We start from the raw sequence: 24,324 nt of genomic DNA on the forward strand, positions 1-24,324 counted from the left end.
TGAATTGCTGAAATCTGGACAAACTGTTAATGCATACCTTTATTGTGAACAATTAAATGGAGTGAACCAATCTTTAATCTAAAATTATCAATTGTCAACAGAAAAGGCGTCATTCTGCAACACGACGATGAAAGACTGCACTGTGCAAGACGAATACTGGAAAAAATTAATGAATTGGGGTGGGAGGTACTGCCACACTCACCCACCATAATCGGCCGATATTGTAGCATTTGATTTCCATTTATTCGGATCCCTACAACATTTTCTTAGTGGCAAAAAAATTTGAAAATTTGGATGATGTTCAAAATGTCCTCTCGAGATATTTTACTCAAAAACCAATTGATTTTTATCGGTTCGGGATTGAAAATTTGCACATTAGAAGGTTGTGGATCCCAGCTTTATAGAAAAACAGAATTTTATAACTCACCAGGAAACAGTGACAAATGCTGTCATTAAGAAAAAATAATGAAAAACTATTAAAAACAAGCATTAATAGGAATATGAGTATATATAATATTAGTTTTTAAAGTTATTTATGCACAAATTATCCAAATTAAATGTAAAAATTAAAATAGAAAAACATCACGTATAATCTGCAAAATTTGCTAATCTACACAACTCTTGGTCCCAGGAGGTTTGGATTAAGAGAAAGCTGTTGTATATCAAAACATTTATATACAATGGAAAGTTTTAAAGTATAATATTTGCTAAATAAATAAGACAAAATATTTTTAGGAACTAACTGAAACATTGTTATATCTTGATGAAAGAGTTTTTATGTTATATCTTGATGAAAGTGATTATTTTAATGTATCTTATAAAGATTTGATCTTTTACATTAAACTAATAATTCTTTTTTTTGTTATTCAACAGATGTGCTGAAAGAAATTCACTTTATGAAATATGCCGTAAGAGTAACACTACAGCCTTCATTCCTGTTGATCACATTGTTCACCAGCAAGGACAGCCACTTTCGATGTGGATCAACACAGTCATTTTATTACTTTTTCTCATCGTATTTAGATTAATGGGCTATGCTGTGCTGCGATATGTGCGGAAACCTAAATAATATTGGTAGAATAATGTTTAAAATGTTTTGCAACCACCGAAATGTTTATTCTCAAGTGCATGCACACTGTCTTCAGTCAAGAACTCCATTGGACTCATTGATGTGATTATGTGGTAAACTGATGATTAAAAGCAACATATATTATACAGACTATAAACATCAATATATATATATATATATATATGTATGTATGTATATGTATAAATATATATATATATATATATATATATATATATATTAAGTTTGGATAATTATAATTATCAGTTTTGCCCAGATTAAAAATGTGCTAGATAGATGCCTCAGGAAACATGACAAGTTAACATACAAATAGATGAGGGGATTTTTCTAGGAATTGATGTGTGCGATTATTATGCATTGCACTGCTCATTTTTGATGTTCACTAAGTGAACCAAGAAACATACTACTTTTAATTATTAATGTCTAGCCATTGTGATTCTTCTCTGTTTTAACGATATTGTACAGAACTGTGAACAAATGGATAATGATAACAATATATATTATTAGATAATATCTGTACTTGTGTGCCAAATAAATATAGAACAACACAGCAAGGCCCAAAACCCAATGGTGTATGAAAAATATCAGTGCTTGTGATATAAGGAACAACACCTTAGATAGGTTGTTCATAAAATGCCACGAACTGCTTTCTTGAATCCTGGCAAGTGTATTTTCGTCGAATTCTTTGTGTGTGAATGAAAGCAAAGAAGTGATGTGAGGCAAGTATTGTGTTACAAGAAGTTTGGTGGCTAATTCTTTTATGTTGTGTAATGGTCTCGGTTATATTTTCACAATATTAAGAGGCTGTTTGATTAAATACTTTTCAAGAAAGTGCACAAACTTGTCCTTAGATACACATATATATATATACATTGTTCATGATATAAATATATTTGAACATTTTATTAGATGTTTCATCTTCATTGCATTTTCTAAGTTCAAATTGTCATAAATCATATCTTAAGAATTCATTTTTGCACTTTGCTGTAGAAAAACTGCATTTGTTTTTGTATGGACTAACTTTGCAAAAAAGTTCCGCTTAAGTCATTCATTTATGAATTATGATTGAAACCTAAAATTCTTGGTGGATTTGAGTTTAAGGTTCAGATTTTTTTTTAAATCAAGTATTTGGGGGCAAATCAAAATTTAGTACCTGGATATCATTTATTTTCAAAGTTGATAGTTGGAACTGTAAAGTTAAATGCAATAAAGTTTTATCCATCTTGGTGAAAGCAGAAAACTATTGATAATAGTTTTTTCTTGCAGTCACAAAAAACATTATAGTCTTGGGGGAAGTATTTTCATGATTTGAAGTTGGCATTGATATCGTCACATAAAACTCTGTAGTGTCATTTCAGTAATGTGTTAATGTTGTAACAATTAGTGTGGTTTGTATACGTATGTATGTTTATAGTATATTTATGTGTGTCTGTCTTTTTAAAGTTCCAGAGAGCAAGTGCCTATGTAATTGTGGTGATTTATTTATATGACCAGTTATTAGAACAGTATAGCTTTAATTCTTTGTTTTATGTGCACTGGCTGCAACAAATAATGTTGTTACAAAACAACTTTCCACTGTTTCGAGTACAGTTTTAATGTTTCCAAATTGAAATGAAATAAAATTTCATACTTTGATGAAAAATTATTTTAATAAAGATATTTTTATAAGTTTATATTAATTACAAAAATGTTATATTTTTAAGGTATTCAAATGAGAATGATTTTCTCAGATCTTATTTTAGTAAGAAGTTTTCAAATAGTATTGTACATTAAAGATTTCATTTCTATTTTCTGTTTGAATTAACTATAAAATATTTTCATAGAGATATGGGAAATGCAGATTAATTTTAATTAGTTATTAAATATATACTAAATGAAAATTTCAAAAAGTTTTTATCAGATAGGAGCAGTCTCTTGTGAAAGCTAGATTAACGTTCCTAATATTGTGATATCACCATATGAGGTGCTACTGGGACTGTTTTCTATTATCATTTAAGCTGTGACACAAATTACATACAAAATATTTGTCATTTAAAATAATATTTAATTTTTTTTAATTTTTCTTAAATCTTTTTTTTTTTTAAATTTTATTTAAGAGGCATGAGTCCTGTATAAAATCAAAGATTGTATATTTTGTATTTGGTTTCTGTACATCTCCTGACTAACAGTTATTTTCTGTTTTCATAACAAAAAAAAATATGTTTCTCTATATTCCAGTAAGCATTATGATTTAAATTATTTTCTTATTAGTTTAAGCTATAATGTCCATTCTGATTTTTCTATAGCATTTTTTCAAATTAATTAGCTTTTCAAAAATTCATTTTTAATAGATTTTTGCACAGTAAATTTATTTCAATGGCCTACTGTTCAAAAACTTATTTTTATGCCATAAAATATTGAGAGAATACATGTCCAATGAACTATACAGACTTGAAAAAATAAAGAATTCACTGCATCAAATTGATATTGCAATCGTGTATACCCGTTTGTCATGTGATAATATTTATAAATATATTGCACTGCTCTAGGCAGTAAATATTGTATATAGTATTTACTTGCAAATTTATATCTGCTCTTTTTTTTTCCTCCCATAAAAAGTATGATTAAAATTTTTGTAACATTATTTCGTGATACACATTTTACATTTTACAAGTTAAAATGTAAAAATAAGCACTGACTGTCTAACTTGATGGTTCAGACTTTTGGTTGCTATAATTTTCTGCATCTTTTCCCATATTTTTATTCATATTTATGCAAAGTTTATATTATATTTTCATGAAGTATATTTAAATTTCATGCACTGCTTATAAAGAAATATTTTTTGGTTGTATGCTGAAATTTTTGGCTCCATGAATAAGAACTGTGTATGTGAAAGGTGGCCAGAATTGATTGTGATTGATAATGTTCCTTTGAGTGTTTGTATCTGCTTGTGTGTTGATCTCTGTAAAGGAAAAATAATGTTCAATGACCAGATTGATGTAATAATATGTGCTTATTTTTAAATCAATGTGTTTTCAGAAGTTATTTTTTAGGTTTTATTTTTATGTCATCATTAAATGTAGTAATGGGTTGTTGATTTTTTTTAATCTAATAAAATTTCATTTTTTTGGGGGGATTTTTTTTGGAAGGGATTCAAAAAAAAATGAGCGTCATAAAATTTAATATGTATTTATGAAGTTACACTGGATTAAATGTTCATGAATATAAGAACTGCAAATTTAATCTAGGGTCAATAATATATGCTGCATGTTTAAAAGAAAATTCATATTTTCTATTTCTCATTTTTTTCCTTTAAAAAAATGTAATGAATCCTCTTGCCCCTCTAAAACAATCACCTCTAAAAATGACCAGTATTTATGAGAACATTATAAATCTCAGTATTGAATATCATCTTTTTAAGATACTCTCTTCCACCAAAGACCAAAAATTACCTGGAACATAAAGTGGAGGTCTTAAAGAGAGTTCATTGTATGTATAATACATCAATCTGGTTTTAAAAATGCCCCTTATGCAAAAATTTTGTAGTTGGTGTATTTCAAATTTTTATATTGGAGTATGTTCACAAGAAATGATGCAGTCACTGTAGTTTATTGTGAACTATGTGATTAATCTAACTGATAGGTTGTGCTTTGTTATTTTGAGTTGGTTATATATAGACAAATATAAATTTGATTGTTTACTGTTCTTAAACCTTTGCATTTCTCGAGAAATTTTAAAAAGTAATATACTGAAATTGAAATACTATTTAATATATTAAGCAAGTTAAATTTTTATTCGAATAGTTCTTAATGAATAAATTATTTGTCTTTTGCATGAAAATTCAGATTAAAATTCTTAAAAATCTGATATAGATTTCATCTTTATTTTGCATATGGGCCATTTGATTCATTTCTCTATCCAAGAATGTAAACATTAAGAACATTTCTCTCTTATAAAAATCTGCCCAATGTTTAATTTCACTTATGCTTTTTTATAGTGTTTTATAAGTTTTTACATATTATTGTAATTTAAAAATTATGCCCTCTTCATTACACGGTAGCTAAAATATAATTTTAATAATTATCGATTAAAATTTAATGCCACCTTTTCTTTATAATCATTCCATTCTTAAGAATTTTTAAGTTACCAGTTTCAGTCACTAGATGACAGCACGTGGATATATTTCTTGTTTATGTAATGACCCTTGCATTACATGACTATCTAACTGCCCTAAGGTATTTCTCTTCATACCTTTTCAATTTTTATAATCATTCCATAATTAAGAATGTTTAAGTTGCCGATTTCAGTCACTAGATGGCAGCACTTATGACAAACTTCTTATTTACACTGCATTAAATGAATTTTTAACGGGCCTCTTTCTCTTCAGAATATTTCCTGTAATATTTTATGAGAAATCCATATATATTTACAGATATTAGTATTTCATTGTTACCAGAAAAGTACATAACCAACATCATACATGTGGAATGATTTCGTGTAATTCTTGCATAATTCTTAACTAATTAAGCATCATATTCTTAACTATCTTACGACAGCTGTATTTCATTCCTTGTTGACACGCACAATGGAAATTCTGTGATTTTTTCCCCCTAATATGTCTTTAATTTCACTAATATATACTTGGTAACTAATTCTTCCCTTTTAGTTAGCCATATTTTGATCTTGTTATTTCCCAGTGTGGCTAATTTTATTTAATTATCAAAATATCGAGAACATTACTGTAATTCGATTAATAATATTTCTGAAGGAAAATCTGAAAAGCAGTGTAAAAGAGACTTGAGTGTAATTAGCAAGAGCTGAAATACTTTCTGTTGTTTCCATACTGATAGCTCACATGCATCAAATGTTATTTCTAAATGTGGCCTAAAAATCATACAATGATGAAATGAGTTCTACCATTAAACACTGCCTTTAGATAGAGGGCCAGCCTTATTTATAAATTATGTGTTTCGTCTATGTCGTATTAATTGAAATCATTTGTTCTCTTTTTTATATAAGTATTAAAGTGCTCTTACTTCACAACTGTGTTTGCTTAATGTATCAATTTCTCAATCACTATGACAATCACAGAATGACTAAGGGGGAAAAAAAAATCCAAAGAAAAAAATATAGTATTTAACTTATAGAAGTATTAAATTATTGAAGTGTCATATGACAGACAATATTTTTAGTTTTTGTTAATTTTCTGATATAAGAATCAAATTTGGAAACCATTTCCGTAATTTCAAAAAGAAAGGGGGGGAGTGGATTAAGAAATCTTTTAATGGGCTTATCAGAGAATGAGTACATAGGACAATTTCTTTTTACTCCTATTTTGCATCCCATATTTAAAATTTTGGAACTTGAGATATAGATTCTGAAAAATATAAAAGTTGCAGTTTATAGTTATTATGAGTTGTTTTCTGGCATTAGATCTTTATGGGTAATATTTGATAAACAGGTGGCAAGGTGGTCAGTAAAAGACTAAGGATTATTGAATATGGGAGACTTTTGGAATCAATAGATTCCAGTTCCTTACATAATCAATAAAAGTTTGAGCAAATTTAGGAGAAATTAAACATAAAATAAGCAAACAACATGATTGAGAGAATTTAAATATAAATATAGAACAAATTCTTTGGTATTATTAAAATATTTTAATTAAAATTTTTTTTTTAATATGTAACAATTTTTTTAAACATACATACGGCACTAAAATCAAAAGCGGAAAGTAAAACATTTAAGAGACTCCTTGGTCATATTATCATAATTAGATGATGGTACATGTGGGGGGGAATACCCATTAAGAATTTAATCTACGGGACTGATGCGATTGAGATTATATTGATAATGCTTGATGGTCACTTTCATATGTTCATTGAGATGTAGTTAAATGATAGTCAGGAATGAAAACATAGCATTTCTGTAGTGCAAGTCATGCAAGAGCTTTGATAAGCATTCATTTGCATTATTTGATAAGCATTATTTGAGCATTCATTTGATATGAGTGTTTTCCAAAAGTCTGAAAGCCTTCAGATTTTATATTAGGCCTAAAGGGGCACTTTTTTAACATTTATTTATTAAATATCATGTTCTTTGCACTTAAGCCATACAATTCAATCCAACAACAATATCACAAAACAATTTGAAAAGATCATATCTTTAGAATTTCAAATACAAAGTCTCGCCCCCTGCAGATAATTTTTTTTGTTCCCCGAATAGTGTTGCCGTTGCTCGCTTTGAAATCGTCAAGTTTGTTAATCAAAAATTTGTTGAAGTTTTACAAAATATGAAATAGATACTAAAAAATTTGCAAATATTGCCTTCCAAGTGCCCATACTGGAGTGCAAGACTTTCAAATTTATTATAGACTATTCAAAGTTTGATGTCTCTAGGTACCGTTGTTTTTTCACATTGTAAGAAACATACATGAATTCATGCAGATTCTTTGTTCTTTAATTTCTTTAAATAAAATACAGGGCTCTAATATTTGCTAGCAACAATCTGAAAAGTGAAACGTTGCTTATAATGAACCAATCAACGCAAAATGATATTAATAGCCCTTCTGACTAATGCCCTTTGGGCTAAAAAAAATGAACTACATTCTTCAGAGAAACGCTAGGCCTCACATGTGGTAAGACAACACAACGTGTCAAAGCTTTGAAGAAAATTAAATTGGCTTTCCATACTGCATTCCAGACCTAGCGTTGAAGTTACAAAGCAATTTGTTTCCTACGCGACAGCTCAATATACAAAAGTTTTTCTCCACAAAAAAATCTGAGACATTTCTCAAGTCATATTGCAGTAATTAATGTAGTGTTGTTGTGTTTTCAGCAGTGGCGTAGCTAGGGTGGGGCAAGGGAAGACATCTGTCCCCGGGCGCAGCATCCAGGGGGCGCAAAACTGATGTTACGAAATTTTGAAATCAAATGTTTTCGATTCTTGACACACAAAAAGGGGCGGAAATTCTTCAGTTGTCTCCGGACGTTGAAAACCCTAGCTATGCCTCTGGTTTTCAGTGAAGATATACATAGTACATATGTATATGTTATGTACTGTAAATGGTTAATGTGTAGAAAAAAACTATTTTCAACAGTATAGTTTGAGTCCCCAGTGAACACGAATTTTTTTAACATGAGCTCTTGATTTTTTCGGTCCTTTGGGATTTGTGTTAACCGCGGTTTACTGAATATGCATATTTTTTTTTCAAAATAAATAAATTCACAATGAAATCATAGAATACAACTCTGTTATAATAAAACCAAGAACTTAAATCTAGTGCAGAATTTCTTGAAAAAGTAATAAAAAAAACAGCTATTATGAGCTTACTATTGAATTGCTTAAAAAAATAAAAATAAAAACCGCTGTCAGAGCACCAAGCTGCAGCACTGGTTGAATTATATTAAAAATTACTAAGTCAAAATACCCATCTAAACTGCAATAAATATATTTTATTCTGAAAATCTATGCCAAAATGAGATATGCAAAGAGCCAAAACAAAAGAGATATGCCATTTCATTCAAATCCTAAATTATAATTGAAAATCACCTCGTTCTATTCTATGGTGTGATTTTTTTAATCATTCATTCATTTAAAATAAAATTTAGAGTTCATGCAATCAAGAGTTCTAAATTATTTAAAGAAACATTTAAATCATTAACATTAGTACTCTTGACCACTTTTTAATATTTATAGCAACCTTAGGCGGTGCTGCCGTCTAGTACACGATAGAGAAACTACTGTAAGATTTAATAGTAAGCATTTATAATAATCGTACAAATCCGGCCTTTGGGAGACTAATCCAGCCTTTTAAAGCTTATTATCAATCTTAACGTATGAAAATGTTTAAATTAGATGTAACTAAAACATATCCAAGAATAATAGTGTAATGAGAAAATAAAAAAATATTGATTGAAATTAAAGTATTTTAAACATAGTACATTCGGCAATGAAACTGACGTTTTGCATATTTGTGTATACTATTGTGTGTGTTTGTGATAAGTTAGTACAAAGGCGTAGCTAGGGTTTTCAGCGCCCGGGGACGATTGAAGATTTTTCGCCCCTCTCTGTGTGCCACGAATGGAAAACACTTCATTCTAAAATTGTGTACCATCAATTTGGCGCCCCCCCGGATGCTGCGCCCGGGGACAGATGTCCACCTTTGCCCCACCCTATCTATGCCACTGAATTATTTTATACAAGCTAAATTCAACATAGTAAGGCGTTTAGCTACGTCTTTAGAATATTTCAAGGGGGAAAAAATGGCAAACTTTCGTTTTTTCTCGAAAGGGGCGGGAATTCAAAGTAAATGAGAAAGAACCGTCTAATCATTGGTTGTTTTCAGCGTTAACGCATATATCTTCGGAGCAAGAGTATTTTTAATCAAAAGAAAACCTTAATGTGTCCAAAGAAGAGTTATCTAAAATGTTAAAAAATCAGATGTGGACAGCACATGACTTCCTTGTACGGCCCATTAAATTATACACATTTTTTGCTGCATTTTATTTAAACTTATTTCGTTGAGTGTCGTTACAGATGTATTCTTATTCAATCAGTTCATTTGTCACTGAACAAGGCAAAAATACATAAAAACTTAAAACTTTTTCCTTAAAAATTGTAAAATACAGAGAAACATAAAACACCAAATACAGTTAAAAACAGTTAAACAAAATTTTTAGAAGTAAAATTCGAATTTCAACGCAAAACCAACTGTTGGTTTTAGGATTGGCATATAAATAACATTCTCAAAAGAATCATCCACTTCTAACAAAAAAAAAAAAAAAAAAAAACACTATGGCAATATACAAAAAGAAAACTTTATCAAAAAGAAAATCAGTCATATGAAATCTTACCACATTCTACCAAACCATAACAAGAAACTTTCTCAATTCCAGATACATTTTTAACTCATTATTTTTACAATTTAATATCAGTGTTGCCAAAATATTAAAGCTTAAAATTATCCTTTATAAACAAATACTATCAACAACTAAATCGGCCAGCGGGCAGGAAGACATATTTCGGTGCACAAAACTAAAAGTTTACTTTTGGTCTGGATCGCCAAAAAGGACACTGAAATTGGTGCACAAACCGATTTAATTCACTATTCTACAAAGAGTTTCAAATGTAAGTAAATGGAGGCTTCGTTAGGCTCAGTAACAGTTGAAGAACGTTTAAATTGTTGATAATTCTGCAACTACATCACACAGATTAACTAAAGGCATAAAAACTTTAACCAGAACATAGGAGCAACGCAATTCCATCACTTTTAAACACCAACATATAAGAATAATAAAACGGACCTCACTAAGCCGGGTAACAGAGTGGGTATGTATATGTATATATATAGAATATATATATCTCTCTATTGTTTCAAAAGAATAAATTGAGTTTAATTAAAAAAATTAAATTTAAATAAAAATTTAATTAAATATTCTTTGCGCCATTGCTACAAGGAATGAAATTTAAATTTGTTTAAATTTAAATTCTAAACAAATACGTATAAAAGTAAAAAAGTAGAAAAGCAAATTTAAATTCTAAAAAAAGGAAAAAAGCCAAAATAATTTAAAATAATTTAAAAATATGCAAACATGTAAAAGATTTAATTCTCGAACTAATCTACAATATCATTTGAATTCAGAAGTATAAGCAAATCAAGTGTAAAATATATCCATGAAAATAAATCTACTAATTTAATAAATTAAACAATTTTTTTAAAAAATGCATATGTGAATGATCGTAGAGTAGGCAGGAGACAGACTTATCAAGGGGAAGTTGCCTCCAAACCTAACTCTCCAATCATTCAATTCGTGTTTCGTCATTCATGCAGGCAAGATTTAATATTAAGCATTTAAAAAACAAAGTCAAAAAAGTAATTCCAATAAAGTGGTCAAAACCAAAAGTAATTCCAATAAAGTGGTCAAAACCAAAAGTAATTCCAAAAGTAATTTCAAAGTCAAAACCAAAAGTAATTCCAATAAAGTGGTATCCTTAGAAATTAACATTTAAGTATTAACATTTAAGAATTAAAGTTCAAAAAGGAAAATACTAATTAAGTCTTTTGAGAAACAAGCAAGTAAAGTCAAGAATTAAACTTTTTCTTAAAAAATTAATTTTTTATAAAATAATAAAAATATTTAGAAACCAATGTAATTTAGAAATCCTTGTCTACAGAAACTTCCCCTACACGAATATGCATATCAATAAAAAAAAAACTATAAAAGAACTATGCATAATCCATATAAACCAATAAGAAACAAAAAGTAACAAAAAGAACTAATTCACAATTTATAAAATAAATATATATTTAAAAATATAATTTCATATTTAGAAAATACTTAGATACTACATAATATATCCATGAAAAATTAAAAATATACATAAAAAATTAAAAAAAAATACTTAAAGCAAGTAAATAGTAAGTTTTAATTCTAACTTACCTACTATATGAGTGTTGGGGTCTACAAAAGTGTTGTAAAAGAGTAAGTGTGTTATTCAAATTATGTATTTGCTTTTCTACTTTTTTACTTTTATACGGATTTGTTTAGAATTTAAATTTGTTTAAATTTATATATCTCTCTCTATATATAATGTTGTGTGATTCACTTAGTTCCAAAACAAGTTTTTCTGATACATGCGCAATAGTTGCAAAGTAAGATAATAATAATTTATTTACTCTATTTATAATATTGATTATATTATCTCCTAATATAAATTTAGTAGAAGTATCAAAAAAGAGTGAACCCATATGTAGAAAGTTTAATTCCGAAAATTGTCTTTTAAAGTAACTTGAATGTAATTTATTAAAAATGTTTTACGGGGACTTGAATTAAATCATGAATAACAAAATTTCAAACTTTGAAAAAGAAATTAAATTAAAAGCAAGTAATTATTGCTATTGATCGGGAATTAGTTGACTTTTAAGGGGAACAAACCAACTCCCGTTCAATGAACAATAGTTAATAAATACGAAAATGTTTCTTCTTTTACTCAAGTAAGAATGGTTATGCCAAACTGGCAAATTAAATTAGGCCAAATAGTTCCGTGAAGTGATGGGATTTAGAACCAAAGTAAGAGTACCAAAGAACTCATTCTGAATTAAGCATTGTCGCTAATGCACGTTTTGAGTGAAAAGCAATGTATGTAGTTTTTTTAATCAAAAGAAAACCTTAAATAGTCCAAAGGAGAGTTATCTAAAATTTATAAAATACTTGAGTAAATGTCCCCCGACACCTTTGCTTTTATGCGTGTTAATTCAAAACTATTTGTATAAAAATTAAACAGTGGTAATCTTAATTGGAATTATGAAATAGACACTAAATGAATTTAAGATCATACGACATATATATATATATATATATGTATTCAAGATAAAAATTACGTAAATTAGCTGTATAATTTACTTTAGAAATAGCTTCTCAATTCCTAATTGTTAATTTGGGTATATCGTTTCTCTGTTCTAAAAATAACGTTTCTGGACTGCTGAGTTTCTAGATTAATCTGTGCCACATAGTTTATAACGCTGATGACGTAGTTAATTAGGAACCTAAACTCTGAGAACTGAAAACTTTCTAATGTAAGCCAAAACCTTTCTCTTAACAGACTGCCATATTGGATAAATGCGTACTTCTAGCTTTATCCTGTGTGGTGCTTGAACGCCATTGGTGCTCTCTTCTTATCGCAACATTATTCGGAAATGTAAATGTTGAGTAGGCACGATTAGAGTGCCAAATGAATTGTGCTTACAAATGAGAATTTTATTAAAAATGAAATTTAATCCGGCTCGACATTTTCCTCTTCAATATGGGTCGACGCTCTAAGCATCAAGTATCGACACCAAAACAACATTGCTACGCTACTACGTCTCAGTGTTCCTACATCAGTACTTATAAAATTCGCTTTCGTTACATGTATATTTACGTTTAATGTGACCGATTGCAAGCAAAAAGGGAGGTGCACAACTACATGTTATAGCAATCCGCTATACAAAATTTCCATGTTCTGTGGCTACTCATTTTTGAATTATGCGAGATGTATACCTATGTACGTACGTACGTACTGACGTCACGAACAGATCTCTTCTGAATCCATTTTACAATCCGGTTTGGGAAAAAGGTGTCCTTTATTCTGTCCATACGTACAGATGTTACACAAAAAACATCGTTTATATGGATTCGAGAGCGATCAAAATGGATATTTTCGTTAAAATGTGGTACCCGAATTTTTTTCCGATTACAATACTTTGCTTTACGGGAAGCAAAAAGTATGTAATATTTTTCGTTTGATTAGATGCTATTTTTTTTTATATCGGCAGAAATTTAGCGAAGCAGAGCAAAAATTGAGCAAAGAAAACCAAAACTTTGTTCAACAACAGAGAAAAAATTGAACAAAGCGTAGTTGCACACAAATGGATGTCAACATTTATGCTCTATGAACATTAACATTAAAATGTTTCATATATTCGGGCACATCGGGTCTTTGTAATCACAAATGTAGCGCGTTCGTCTTATACAACTTTTATCATGATATTTTGGAAGACTTTTAATATCCGTTCTTTACGATAGTCTATCTATATCAGTCTACTTTGTTTTCAGGAACAAACCAGTGATTATCAAGTAGGATAAAATATTATCACTGCTACCGCACGAGTTTCTGTTTTCACTGTTGAGAGGATCTGAAGTGAATAGTTCTGCACCAGATGTTACTTACTTTTTTATTTAGAATAATTTTAATTAAAAAAAAAAAAGAAAAATGTGAAAGGTTTCAGATTTTAAATTACGTCCAAAGGAGCGTTTTTTTAACGTTTTGTGTGTTACCTTTATTTATTCAATATCATGTTCTTTGCACTTGAACCATAAAATTCAGTTCATCAGTAATGTCGCAAAATAATTTTAAAATGATCATATCTGTTTGGGTCTCGTCCCAAATAACACACACTAAATAAATTCGCTGGTTCGATTCTTTATTAATTCTCATAATTAATTACAATTCGTCGATGGCGATTCTCAAACTCGTTTGATCATCACATTACAGATGCGCATGCCTGGATTACATAACAGATGCGCAGGCGCGAACATGCCGCCCCGCGTTGCAATACTTAGCATTCAACTATTGTAATTAAGATATAGCATAAAAAATTAAACAAGTATATCATAAACAATTTTGAATAAGTACTATTACATAAAAATCATTATTATAATTAGACATTTACCATATACATTAGCGTACAACTCAAAGCAATAACAATATAACATTTCAGTTACATAATGACATTTTATGTGAAGCACATTCAATACTGTACAATAACTATAAAGACAATACTCATTTTTGTATTGGTAAGACACATAATTTGGTAATTGGTCGTTTGAAAGTTTGTTTAATCTCTTTAATTCTGCATTTTCACCTACAAAATTCGTAGCGTTATCACTAAATAGTGTTAAACTTTTACCTCTTCGTGCAAAGAAACGTTTCAAGGTAGCTATTAATGCTTCAGATGTTAGGTCTGTTACCAGCTCTAAATGAATGGCCTTAGTAACCATACAAATGAAAATACACACATAAACCTTTTGATATATACCTTTTCTCTGGTTTTTGTACTTAATTAAGAATGGGCCACAGAGGTCAACTCCAGTACAATTGAATGTAAAATTAGCTGTGATTCTTTCCTTGGGTAAATCACCCATGATTTGCTGAGCTACAATAGGATTGGCTTTAAAACATATTACACAATTTTTTACAATTTTTCTACAAACATTTCTACCACTTAAAATCCAAAATTTTTTTCTTATATGATATAACAAAGATTGAGGACCCACATGCAAATATTTTAAATGATAGTAATTAACTATTAACTCTGTTAATTTATGTTTAGAAGGCAGAATAATAGGAAATTTTTTCTCATAAGTTATATTGCTATTTTTTAATCTACCTCCAACTCTCAACAGTCCATTGCTGTCAATGAAAGGGTTAAGACTTTTAATAGAACTATTTCTTGGAACAATACCTGATTTTTTAAGATCATTTATCTCATTTATAAAATACTCACCCTGTACTAATTTTATTAAAGTTTCTTCAGCTGCTCTCAATTCTCCCACTTGTAAATTACCTACCTGCTTTTGTTCTTGCTTACAATTCTTGTAAAACCTAAAACAAAAACTTATAATACGAATTAATTTTAAATACTTATTACTGCAATTCAGTAAATCATTAACAAAATTTTTCACATTCAGATTTAAACATGTAGATAGTTCAGAATCAGCAAAGTTTTTAAGTTCATTACTGTCCTTTTCAGTAATTGCTGCAGGTAATAACTCTTATAGGGTACTCATCCTTCATTAAGAAGTCAAGCCCGTTCCACCGCAGTTGACTTAGTTGCAGTTTTTTGGCAGACATACCTCTAGATATGAGATCTGATGGGTTTTCTTCAGAAGCGATATGATGCCACTGTGCTATTTCAGTCAGATCCTGTATCTTTGAAATCCGGTTTGCGACAAATGTCTTGAGCAGGTGTGGCTCTTTGTTGATCCACGACAGCACAATCATAGAATCGGTCCAAAGGTGAATAGCAGTAAGCTCCAATTTTAATGATGATTTCACTGGATGCATCAGTTTAGCTAATAGCACTGCTGCGCAAAGCTCAAGTCTTGGGATTGTAGTCTTCTTTAGGGGTGAGACACGCGATTTTCTGCACACCAACCTCACTGATGTATGGTTTGTTGCTAATGTTGCTTTACAGTAGATAACTGCTCCATAGGCGGCCTCTGAGGCATCACAGAAACCATGTAATTCAATCTTGATTCTAACCGGTAATAAAATACATCTAGGGACTTCAATGTTGTTAATTAGCTGCAAGGTAGTGGAGAATTCTTTCCATGCTTTAGCTTCCTTTTCTGGCAAAACATCATTCCAGTTCAATTTCAACAGCCATAATTTCTGCATAAATATTTTTGCTACAATTATAACTGGAGAAATTATACCCAACGGGTCAAAGATGCGAGATATGACGGATAACACTTGCCGTTTCGTAACCTTTACGTCGTCTTCGATTTTAACGTTGAAGCTCAAACAATCTCCTTTTGACTTCCATAAAATACCTAATGCTTTAGATTCTTCTGATTTACCAAAGGGATATGTTTTGTCGCTTGTTTGACACAGTTCAGTAGCATTACTACACCACTTATGGAGTAACATACCTCCACTCTTCAAAATGCCTATTAACTGATTTTGAAGTTCTAACGCAGAACTTAGCGACTCAGCTCCATATAGAATATCGTCCATGTACATGTCTTCTCTCAGTACAGGTGCTGCTAAAGGAAATTTATCTCCTTCGTCCTTTGACAGCTGTACAAGTGTTCTCATTGCTAAAAATGGTGCACTCACAGTTCCATAGGTAACGGTAGTTAGCTCAAAGTTTTTAACTGGCTTATCAAAGCCTTCTTTCCATAAAATCCTTTGCAACTTCCATTGATCTGGATGGATAGAAATAGCTCGATACATCTTTTGTATATCAGCAGTGAAAGCAAAAATATATTTCCTGAATCTCAGCATAATTGAGAATAAATCATCTTGTATCACACCTCCATTATACTGTATAGAATTTAGAGAGTTTCCTTTGGTTGTCAAAGAAGAAGCGTTAAATACTACCCTCAAGGGAGTCGACTTACTTTTCTCTTCTCCCCTATATACTCCAATATGAGGAATGTAATATGAACCTTTTTCCTCCTCGCTTTCACTCACCTCAACCATATGTCCTAACTGTTGATATTCTTTTAAAAAATCTGAATATAATTTTAAATATTCGGGATTCTTTACTAAGCGTTTCCATAAGGAATTTAATTTACTCGTTGCAATTTGTTTAGAACTTCCTAAAGTGTCCGGATCCTCCTTTAATGGCATTTTAACAACGTACCTACCGGTTTTATCTCGTGTATAATTTTCTACGAAATGTTTCTCACAAATTAAAAATTCTTTGTTTTTGGGTTTATCAGTTTCAATATTTTCTAAGAGTTTTATCTAAGTTGTCTTCTTCCTTTATCAACCCACAATGAACCCTGTTTTCAGTCTCTGTTGGAATACTTCCAGACACGATAAAACCAAAAACTGTATCTTGAAAAATAAGATCAGGATTATTCATTCGAATTTGACTCGGTTTCAAAAGTTCATAAAAAATTCCCGCTCCCAACAACATATCTACCCTTTTTGGAACATTAAATCCTTCATCTGCTAATTTTAAATTAGGAAGATCTTGCACTGAAATTTTAATTTTGCGCGAAGGTGTTAAATCAGCAGTTATTTTTGGAATTACTAAAACGTCCAAATTCTTTATAAAAGTTCCTTCTTTATTGCATATCGAAGCATTAATTTTATGCTTTATTGTTAAAGTAGCATCATTTATTCCCGAAACGGAAATGTTTGTTTTTTCTTTCTCTAACTGCAAATGCTCAATAAAATTCCGTGTCAAAAAGTTCCACATACTGCCCCCGTCCAGCAGACACTTCACTCTGTGTTTTTTTCCCTCGTTATCAATTAGAAAACATACGACTGTTGAAAGCAGAACTGTACTCTGTTTATTCGAATAATTGTTAATAAATGCCTTTTGAACGAACTCCTGCGTATTAACATTCAAGGTCGATGAGTCATCTCGTTTGGGAATGTTGCAGTCAGATACATTTGTTTTGTTTTTATTTTGTTCCGATTCCTTTACGATATTATTTACTTTCGGAAAGTGAATAGTTTTGTGGTGCCGTTTTTGACAAAAACAAGAATATTTCGATGGGCAATTTGATACTGAATGCATATGTAGACAGTTAAAACATAATTTATTAGATTTCACAACCTGTACTCTTTCTTGTACCGGTAATTTTAAATACGATGGGCATTTTGCCAATCCGTGATTCTCGTGGCATAAAATACAGTTCTCTGTTTTAACATCTGATAAAAACACTTTAACTACACTTTTTGAGCTATTATACTTACGATTAACATGCGAATTCTCAGTAAGAGGTTTTCCTCGTGACGTGAAATATAAATCTATTTCTTTACCTAACCCACTAGGTGAAAACCATGAATCACCTTGCCTCACTGCAATGTGAGAAGCTGTTCCCGTATCTAAAGATTGGTATAACTTATCTGAAACTATTAGTTGTTTGAGGGTCTCGAAGTCAGTTACCTTCCTTAATTTTAAATAATAATCCCAAGCAGTTACTAAGCGTGACGCAAACTGCACATGAGTTTCATGTGGTTGTTTAAGAGTTTTTCTGAAGTTTTCTAAACACGAATATGGTGTTGGCTGAAACTCCTTCAGAACTACTTCTTTTACTTTTTCATAATTCGCGATATCCTTATCATGTAAATAGGTTATTATATTCGAAGCTTTGTCTCCTAACAGATTTAACAGAATTTCTGCTTTATAGTCCTCCGAAACATTTTTTGTAATAAACGCTCGTTCTAATGACGAAAAGAAAAATCCCCAACTCTCAGGCCGTATAGGAATTTTTACAGTTAAGGTTCTGATACTTTTTATTAATTGATCTAGTGACTCTCATTTTGTTTCGGTTTCGCTTATACCATCAAGTTTAGTTTCTGCTTTAAGCTTAGCCAACTCTAACTCATTCTTTGATCTCTCAAGTTTTATTTTTTCTAACTCGACATGTTTTTGCTCTTCCTGTTTTCTATTTTCGATAATAGAGTTTGCTATCTCTTTTACTAAATCTTGTTTAGTTTTAAAAATTTCACTATTCTCAATAATATCAGTCAAATCTGCTATAGTCATTTTTTCGTCAACATTTAGATTTATTTCTAAGGCAATAAGCCTTAAATCTTCTTTTTTAGCACCCTTAAATAACATTGTTATTTATAACAGAACAAGCACAGAAAGTACAGAATTAACAAGAGAGGAATCACTTACCTCTGCAGTGATTCACTTTTGATGAATATCCGTATCCAAAATCAGCGATATTCGTTGAAAAGAACAAGCTTGGAATACTGGCAACACAAACACTCCTGTGTTCTCAAAAACGAAACACTATTTATTCACGCTCCGGTCGACTACGACCAGATATGTTTGGGTCTCGTCCCAAATAACACACACTAAATAAATTCGCTGATTCGATTCTTTATTAATTCTCATAATTAATTACAATTCGTCGATGGCGATTCTCAAACTCGTTTGATCATCACATTACAGATGCGCATGCGTGGATTACATAACAGATGCGCAGGCGCGAACAATATCTTTAGTTCCGCGCGCTGGAGATAAAAAGTTTTTTTTTTTTTTTTTTTTCCAAGTAGAGTGTTGCCATTGCTCGCTTTGAAATCCTTGAGATTGTTAATCAAAAATTCGTTACAGTTTTACAAAATATGAAACCGATAATAAAACAAATTCTAAATTTCAAATTTGGTCTTCCACATGCCCATATTCGTAAGAGGAGTACGTCATTCAAAATTCGATGGCTGTATGTACCGTTGTTTTATCACAGTGCGAGAATCATGCATACATTTATGCAGATTCTTTATTATTTAATTTCTTTAAGAATAATACAATGCAATGATATTTGGTGGCAACAATTTGAGAGGTGATACGCTGTTCATAGTGAACCGAAGCAAAATCCCATTCCCAGACTATTAGCCCATTTTAGGCTTAAAAAGAAAAATTAAAAAAAAAAAAAAAAAAAAAAAAAAAAAAATCTGAAATGTTTCAGATTTTAAATTACGTCCAAAGGGGCGTTTTTTAACATTTTGTGTGTTACCTTTCTTTATTAAATATCATGTTCTTCGCACTTAAACCATAAGATCCAGTGCAACAGCAATATCGCAAAATAGTTTTAAAACGAGCATATCTTTAGAATTTCCGATACAGAGACTCACGCGCTGGAGATAAAAATGTTTTTTCTGCACAACGTTGCCATTGCTCGCTTTGAAATCCTTGAGTTCGTTAATCAAAAATTCGTCAAAGTTTTAAAAAATAGGAAATCGATCATAAAACAAATTTCAAATTTCAAATTTGGTCTTCCACATGCTCATATTCGTTGGAGGATTACGTTATTCAAAATTCGATGACTCTATGTACCGTTGTTTTATCACAATACGAGAAATATACATACATTTATGCAGATTTTTCATTATTTAATTTCTTCAAATATAATGCAGGACTCTAACATTTTGTGGCAACAGTTTGAAAAGTGAACCGACATTTATCAGTCCGACGCAAAATGCCAAAACGAAACTAAAGTCCTTCGGGATTCAAATCCCTTTGGACTAATAAAATAATAATAATAATAATTAGAAAAAACAATCCTATTTATATGTGGCAGTGTCTCTGAAGAGATTAAAATCTGATTCTGGAATGTGTTGGTTATTGACGAGCCAGACCTTTTGATGTCAATACTTAGCTTCGTAAGGTAGTGTTATTCTGTAATTTGTAGTCTGTAGTTTTCTGTAAATAAATTAATGTTTTTATTACTCTTATGAAGAATATTTTTTCTCGCCACATAACATGATTCGGTAGAGTTTTTGTTGGAAGTAAATGATCGTAGTTTTTTCTGTCATTTGGCGCTAAATGAGAGGATATTATTTCTAAAACATGGAAAATTTAATCAAAGGAGAAAAATGGCAATAAGTTCATTCACGAGGGTTATCAACGAGATATATGAAGGTGTCAACAAAGAGGATCCCGACGACGTTGTCGAAATGCAATCAAAACTTCAGATTTTACAGAACAAATTTGAGGAATTACAAAATTTGGGAGGCAAGCGATGAATGGAATGTTTAGAAGCTAACAAAACAGAAAAAGATATCGAAAACGAAAGTAAGTCTGTTGAACAATATTCAATTATTTAAAATTTTTTTTTAATTAAACTTATTTTAAGATTAAAATAAATGTAGTTAAAAAAAGAAAGAAACTGATGTTGATAGTGTAGCATATTCTTTCGATAATATAAATATTTCGCGAAAACAGAAGACTCAGTCCTAAAAGATAATCAAAGCGTTCTTTTCATGCGTTCTTTTTATGACGTAATATTGTACACGCCTCTTTCTAAAAAAAAGGTTACGGTTATGGCATACCTTTATAGTTGAAGAAAAGCTATGTATTAACTGACTTGAAATGTTTGGTTTATAATATTACAGTTACGGTATAGTTTCACATTTGAAGAAAATTTTAATTATTTTTGAGTTGAAATGTTTGATTTGTAATGTTACTGCGCGAGATTTTGTGTTATAAATCTACTTTGTTGTGTGCTTTTGTTAACATTTAACGCAACGAGTTGGCGCTCATAAGCACATTATTAAAGATTAGCCAAACGATTGAAAATCCATAACCGTAACTGCTCAAAATACCAGAACGAATTCTTTGGCTCAAAGAATTGTTTCATCATTGATCATGTACAGAATTTTGGTGCTACTTTGGTAGACGGTTGCACGGATTTTGGCGATTTTTCTTTTGGCGAGTAATACAACTTATGGTAAACCCACTGCTGGATAAGTTATTTATAGTAACCGATACTTTGTTGTCATTTTATTAAAAAAATAATGCGTTTTATTATGCATAAATTACGTGTTTTAAATATTATTTATGCTTCTAATATTAAAAATCAATTTAATTTTGCATTTTTATTTGAATTAAATCTTTTGTTATTTATAATATTTGATATAATTTTATGTTGTGGATGATGTAATCTATGACGTCACCTTACTTAAAAAGTAATTGGTTTTATTAATATCTATAAATTTAATCTAATGTTTTAAACATTATTTATGGCTGTTAAATATTAAAATACAATTTAATTTTGCATTTGTTTTAAAAATGATTTTATTATGAATGATTATTTAAATAATTTTAATTCTATGCGTGATGCTCCCTGATTGGTTACTGAATATTTGTGCATTACCGTGCCATTTTAAAATTTTATTATTCATCTCTTCGAATTCCTCAGATTTCAAATGGAATGGATATTTCCGTTTGGAAGATGAATGTTGTTATTGGGAATTACCAAGAATTATTGGTATTGGAATAAAAAAATTGCCCTTTGAGACCTTATTTTGGCCAACTTGTCTTTCCTAATCAACGATTTATTTATAAATTGTTAATAGCGTCAGAGGAAATTTATTTTAAATTTTTTGAGGAAACCTCGCTAATTGCTTCTTCAATGAAGTGCGAGAAATGTAGATCACAGATGAAGATGGTTAAAAGAGCCGATTCAATTATGATTCCGTTTTTTTTTTGTGGTACTTATCAATAAACAACAATGTATACTTCAATTTTTGTTAAAAAAATTAATACACTATTTTCAAAAATTGCTGAGATAATTATTGTCACATATGTTTTAATGTTAATTATATTCTTTATAACGTATTTTAAAGTATTTGAATTTAATAATATTCTAATTCTTTTAAATGTTGGTATGATGGTTTTTAATTCGATATTCAATTTCAGTAATATTTTAATCTAATTAAACGTTGGCACAATGTTTTTATAGCGGTGTTTTTATTCTCTTTTTTGACATATGAAAGTAATAACAACCTTACTTTAGTATTTTATACTCATAGTAAATGTACTTATTTACACTTGCCTGCCATCTTAAAAAACGACATTTTCAACAAAAAATTAATCCATTACTTTTAACGATATATATATATATATTTTAAGTTTCGAATACTTATGCGTAAAAACAACGTTTTGCAAGATGGCTGACGATTGCAAAAATTGCGCCAACAATTGCGCCAACGTAAATCGCCAAAAATCCGTGCAACCGTCTACCAAAGTAGTACCAGAATTTTATATATTTGCGCAATCAATGTGTGATGCCTCTGCTCCCTGCGATATAAATGAAAATTTGAATTTATATTGTTTTAGCTGTTGGATAGAAAGGGTAAAGATAGCGTGATTGGGTTGTATGGAGAAAATGTTGTTTGCAAGATTCTGTAAATGTCAGATTTGTGAAACGAATATAAATCGGTAGGAGAAAATAATTGTATAGATGGTTTTGAGTGGATGGGTCGGATTATAGAATGCGGATATTTGCATCTAATTGCAATGTCTGCTCGAAATGTGCAATGATCTGTTCAACGTGCGCATACCAGCAGTATTTTAAAGGGTCTTGGGAAGCTATTCTAAGACGTCTCCATAGTAATCGGCAGGCAGCAAGACAATTTGATTCGGATCTGGCCGAGTACACGTGGAGACGCCAACAGAAGGAATCATATATCTGCAAATGTTTCTAAGTGAGAAGTCAGCAATATATTTCGCCAAAAGAAATGACTGGAAGTAAGTTTCTTTTATCATTATTGGCTAAAGTAAAATATCGGGCGCATGCCAAATTTGGCTATTTTGTTGTTAGGTAGTTACTGGTAGCTTTATTTTAGTTGTTCCATCACTTTTTTGGGAACAGCTTCAGTATAGCCCACCTTCAAATTTTGGTGAATTTTTTTTTTTGGGCGCCAAAGCACGCGAAGTATGTTGTTTTGAAAAATGGTTACCATCGAGATTTTCGACAAAACTCCGTGTTTCAAAAATTGTGGCCATCTTGATTTTACCAGAAATCGTAGATAATAAATAAATTTATGATAATAGAAATAAATTTTATTATTAAATTTATGAATTTTATTTAAATTATTTTATGTGACTTATTTTATACACCATTTAAAAGAAAAAAATAATGAGGAATGACTAATAAAAATGATTAAGGTTAAAAGGATATAATTTTAAAAACAATGCCGGAAAATCTCACCTTTGCTTGGCTTTCCCAAATGTAAGATACCTTTGCATGGTATCTTACATTTTTCACAACAAGCTTTATCCTTCAATAATCCATCAAAAATTCTCTGTTCATAATCTCTTGTTAATTCATTCATACATAAAATAATAATGAAGGCATCCCTCCCTTTAGGCAGATAGCCCTCGTGTGCTTTGCCATAATTGAATAATCCAATCCGATTTATAAAAATAATAATTTTGTTCATACTATCTTGTTATTTATACATAAAATATCTGTTTGGAATGCCTGGCTTTCCCAAACTTTTACGCTTGTGTGAAAACTTCCACCTTAAGTTTTCGTTTAAAATGTCCTGATACTTAATTAGAACATCACTAACAGCAGGTTTAGAGCAATTCGTAACTAAATGCAAAAACCTTATCTCCAAAACAATATTCTCCACGATATCTGAGCGTTAAACAATCGCCGAAAATAGTGTTACGAATATTGTGTTTAGATAGTTAATTTTAGCAGAATTCTAATTAAAAATGTTAGACAAATTTAAGAGAA

General features: G+C 30.3%; 1 protein-coding gene across 2 annotated transcripts in view; it reads left to right on the plus strand.

The window, feature by feature from the left end:
* LOC118196715 (uncharacterized) overlaps positions 1–6,109 on the plus strand; it is a 156,622-nt gene extending 150,513 nt beyond the window's left edge. For both annotated transcript variants that reach the window (XM_035368181.2, XM_035368173.2), the window contains exon 15: positions 874–6,109. In XM_035368181.2, the coding sequence (XP_035224072.1) occupies positions 874–1,069 (196 nt within the window). In that variant the 3' untranslated portion in view covers positions 1,070–6,109. The remainder of the gene's footprint in view (positions 1–873) is intronic.
* Positions 6,110–24,324: the final 18,215 nt, after the last annotated feature.

This window comes from Stegodyphus dumicola, chromosome 12, assembly GCF_044657685.1.
Source record: "Stegodyphus dumicola isolate Sdum_Otavi_A_Nest chromosome 12, ASM4465768v1".
In the NCBI taxonomy this organism is placed as follows: Eukaryota; Metazoa; Arthropoda; class Arachnida; order Araneae; family Eresidae; genus Stegodyphus; species Stegodyphus dumicola.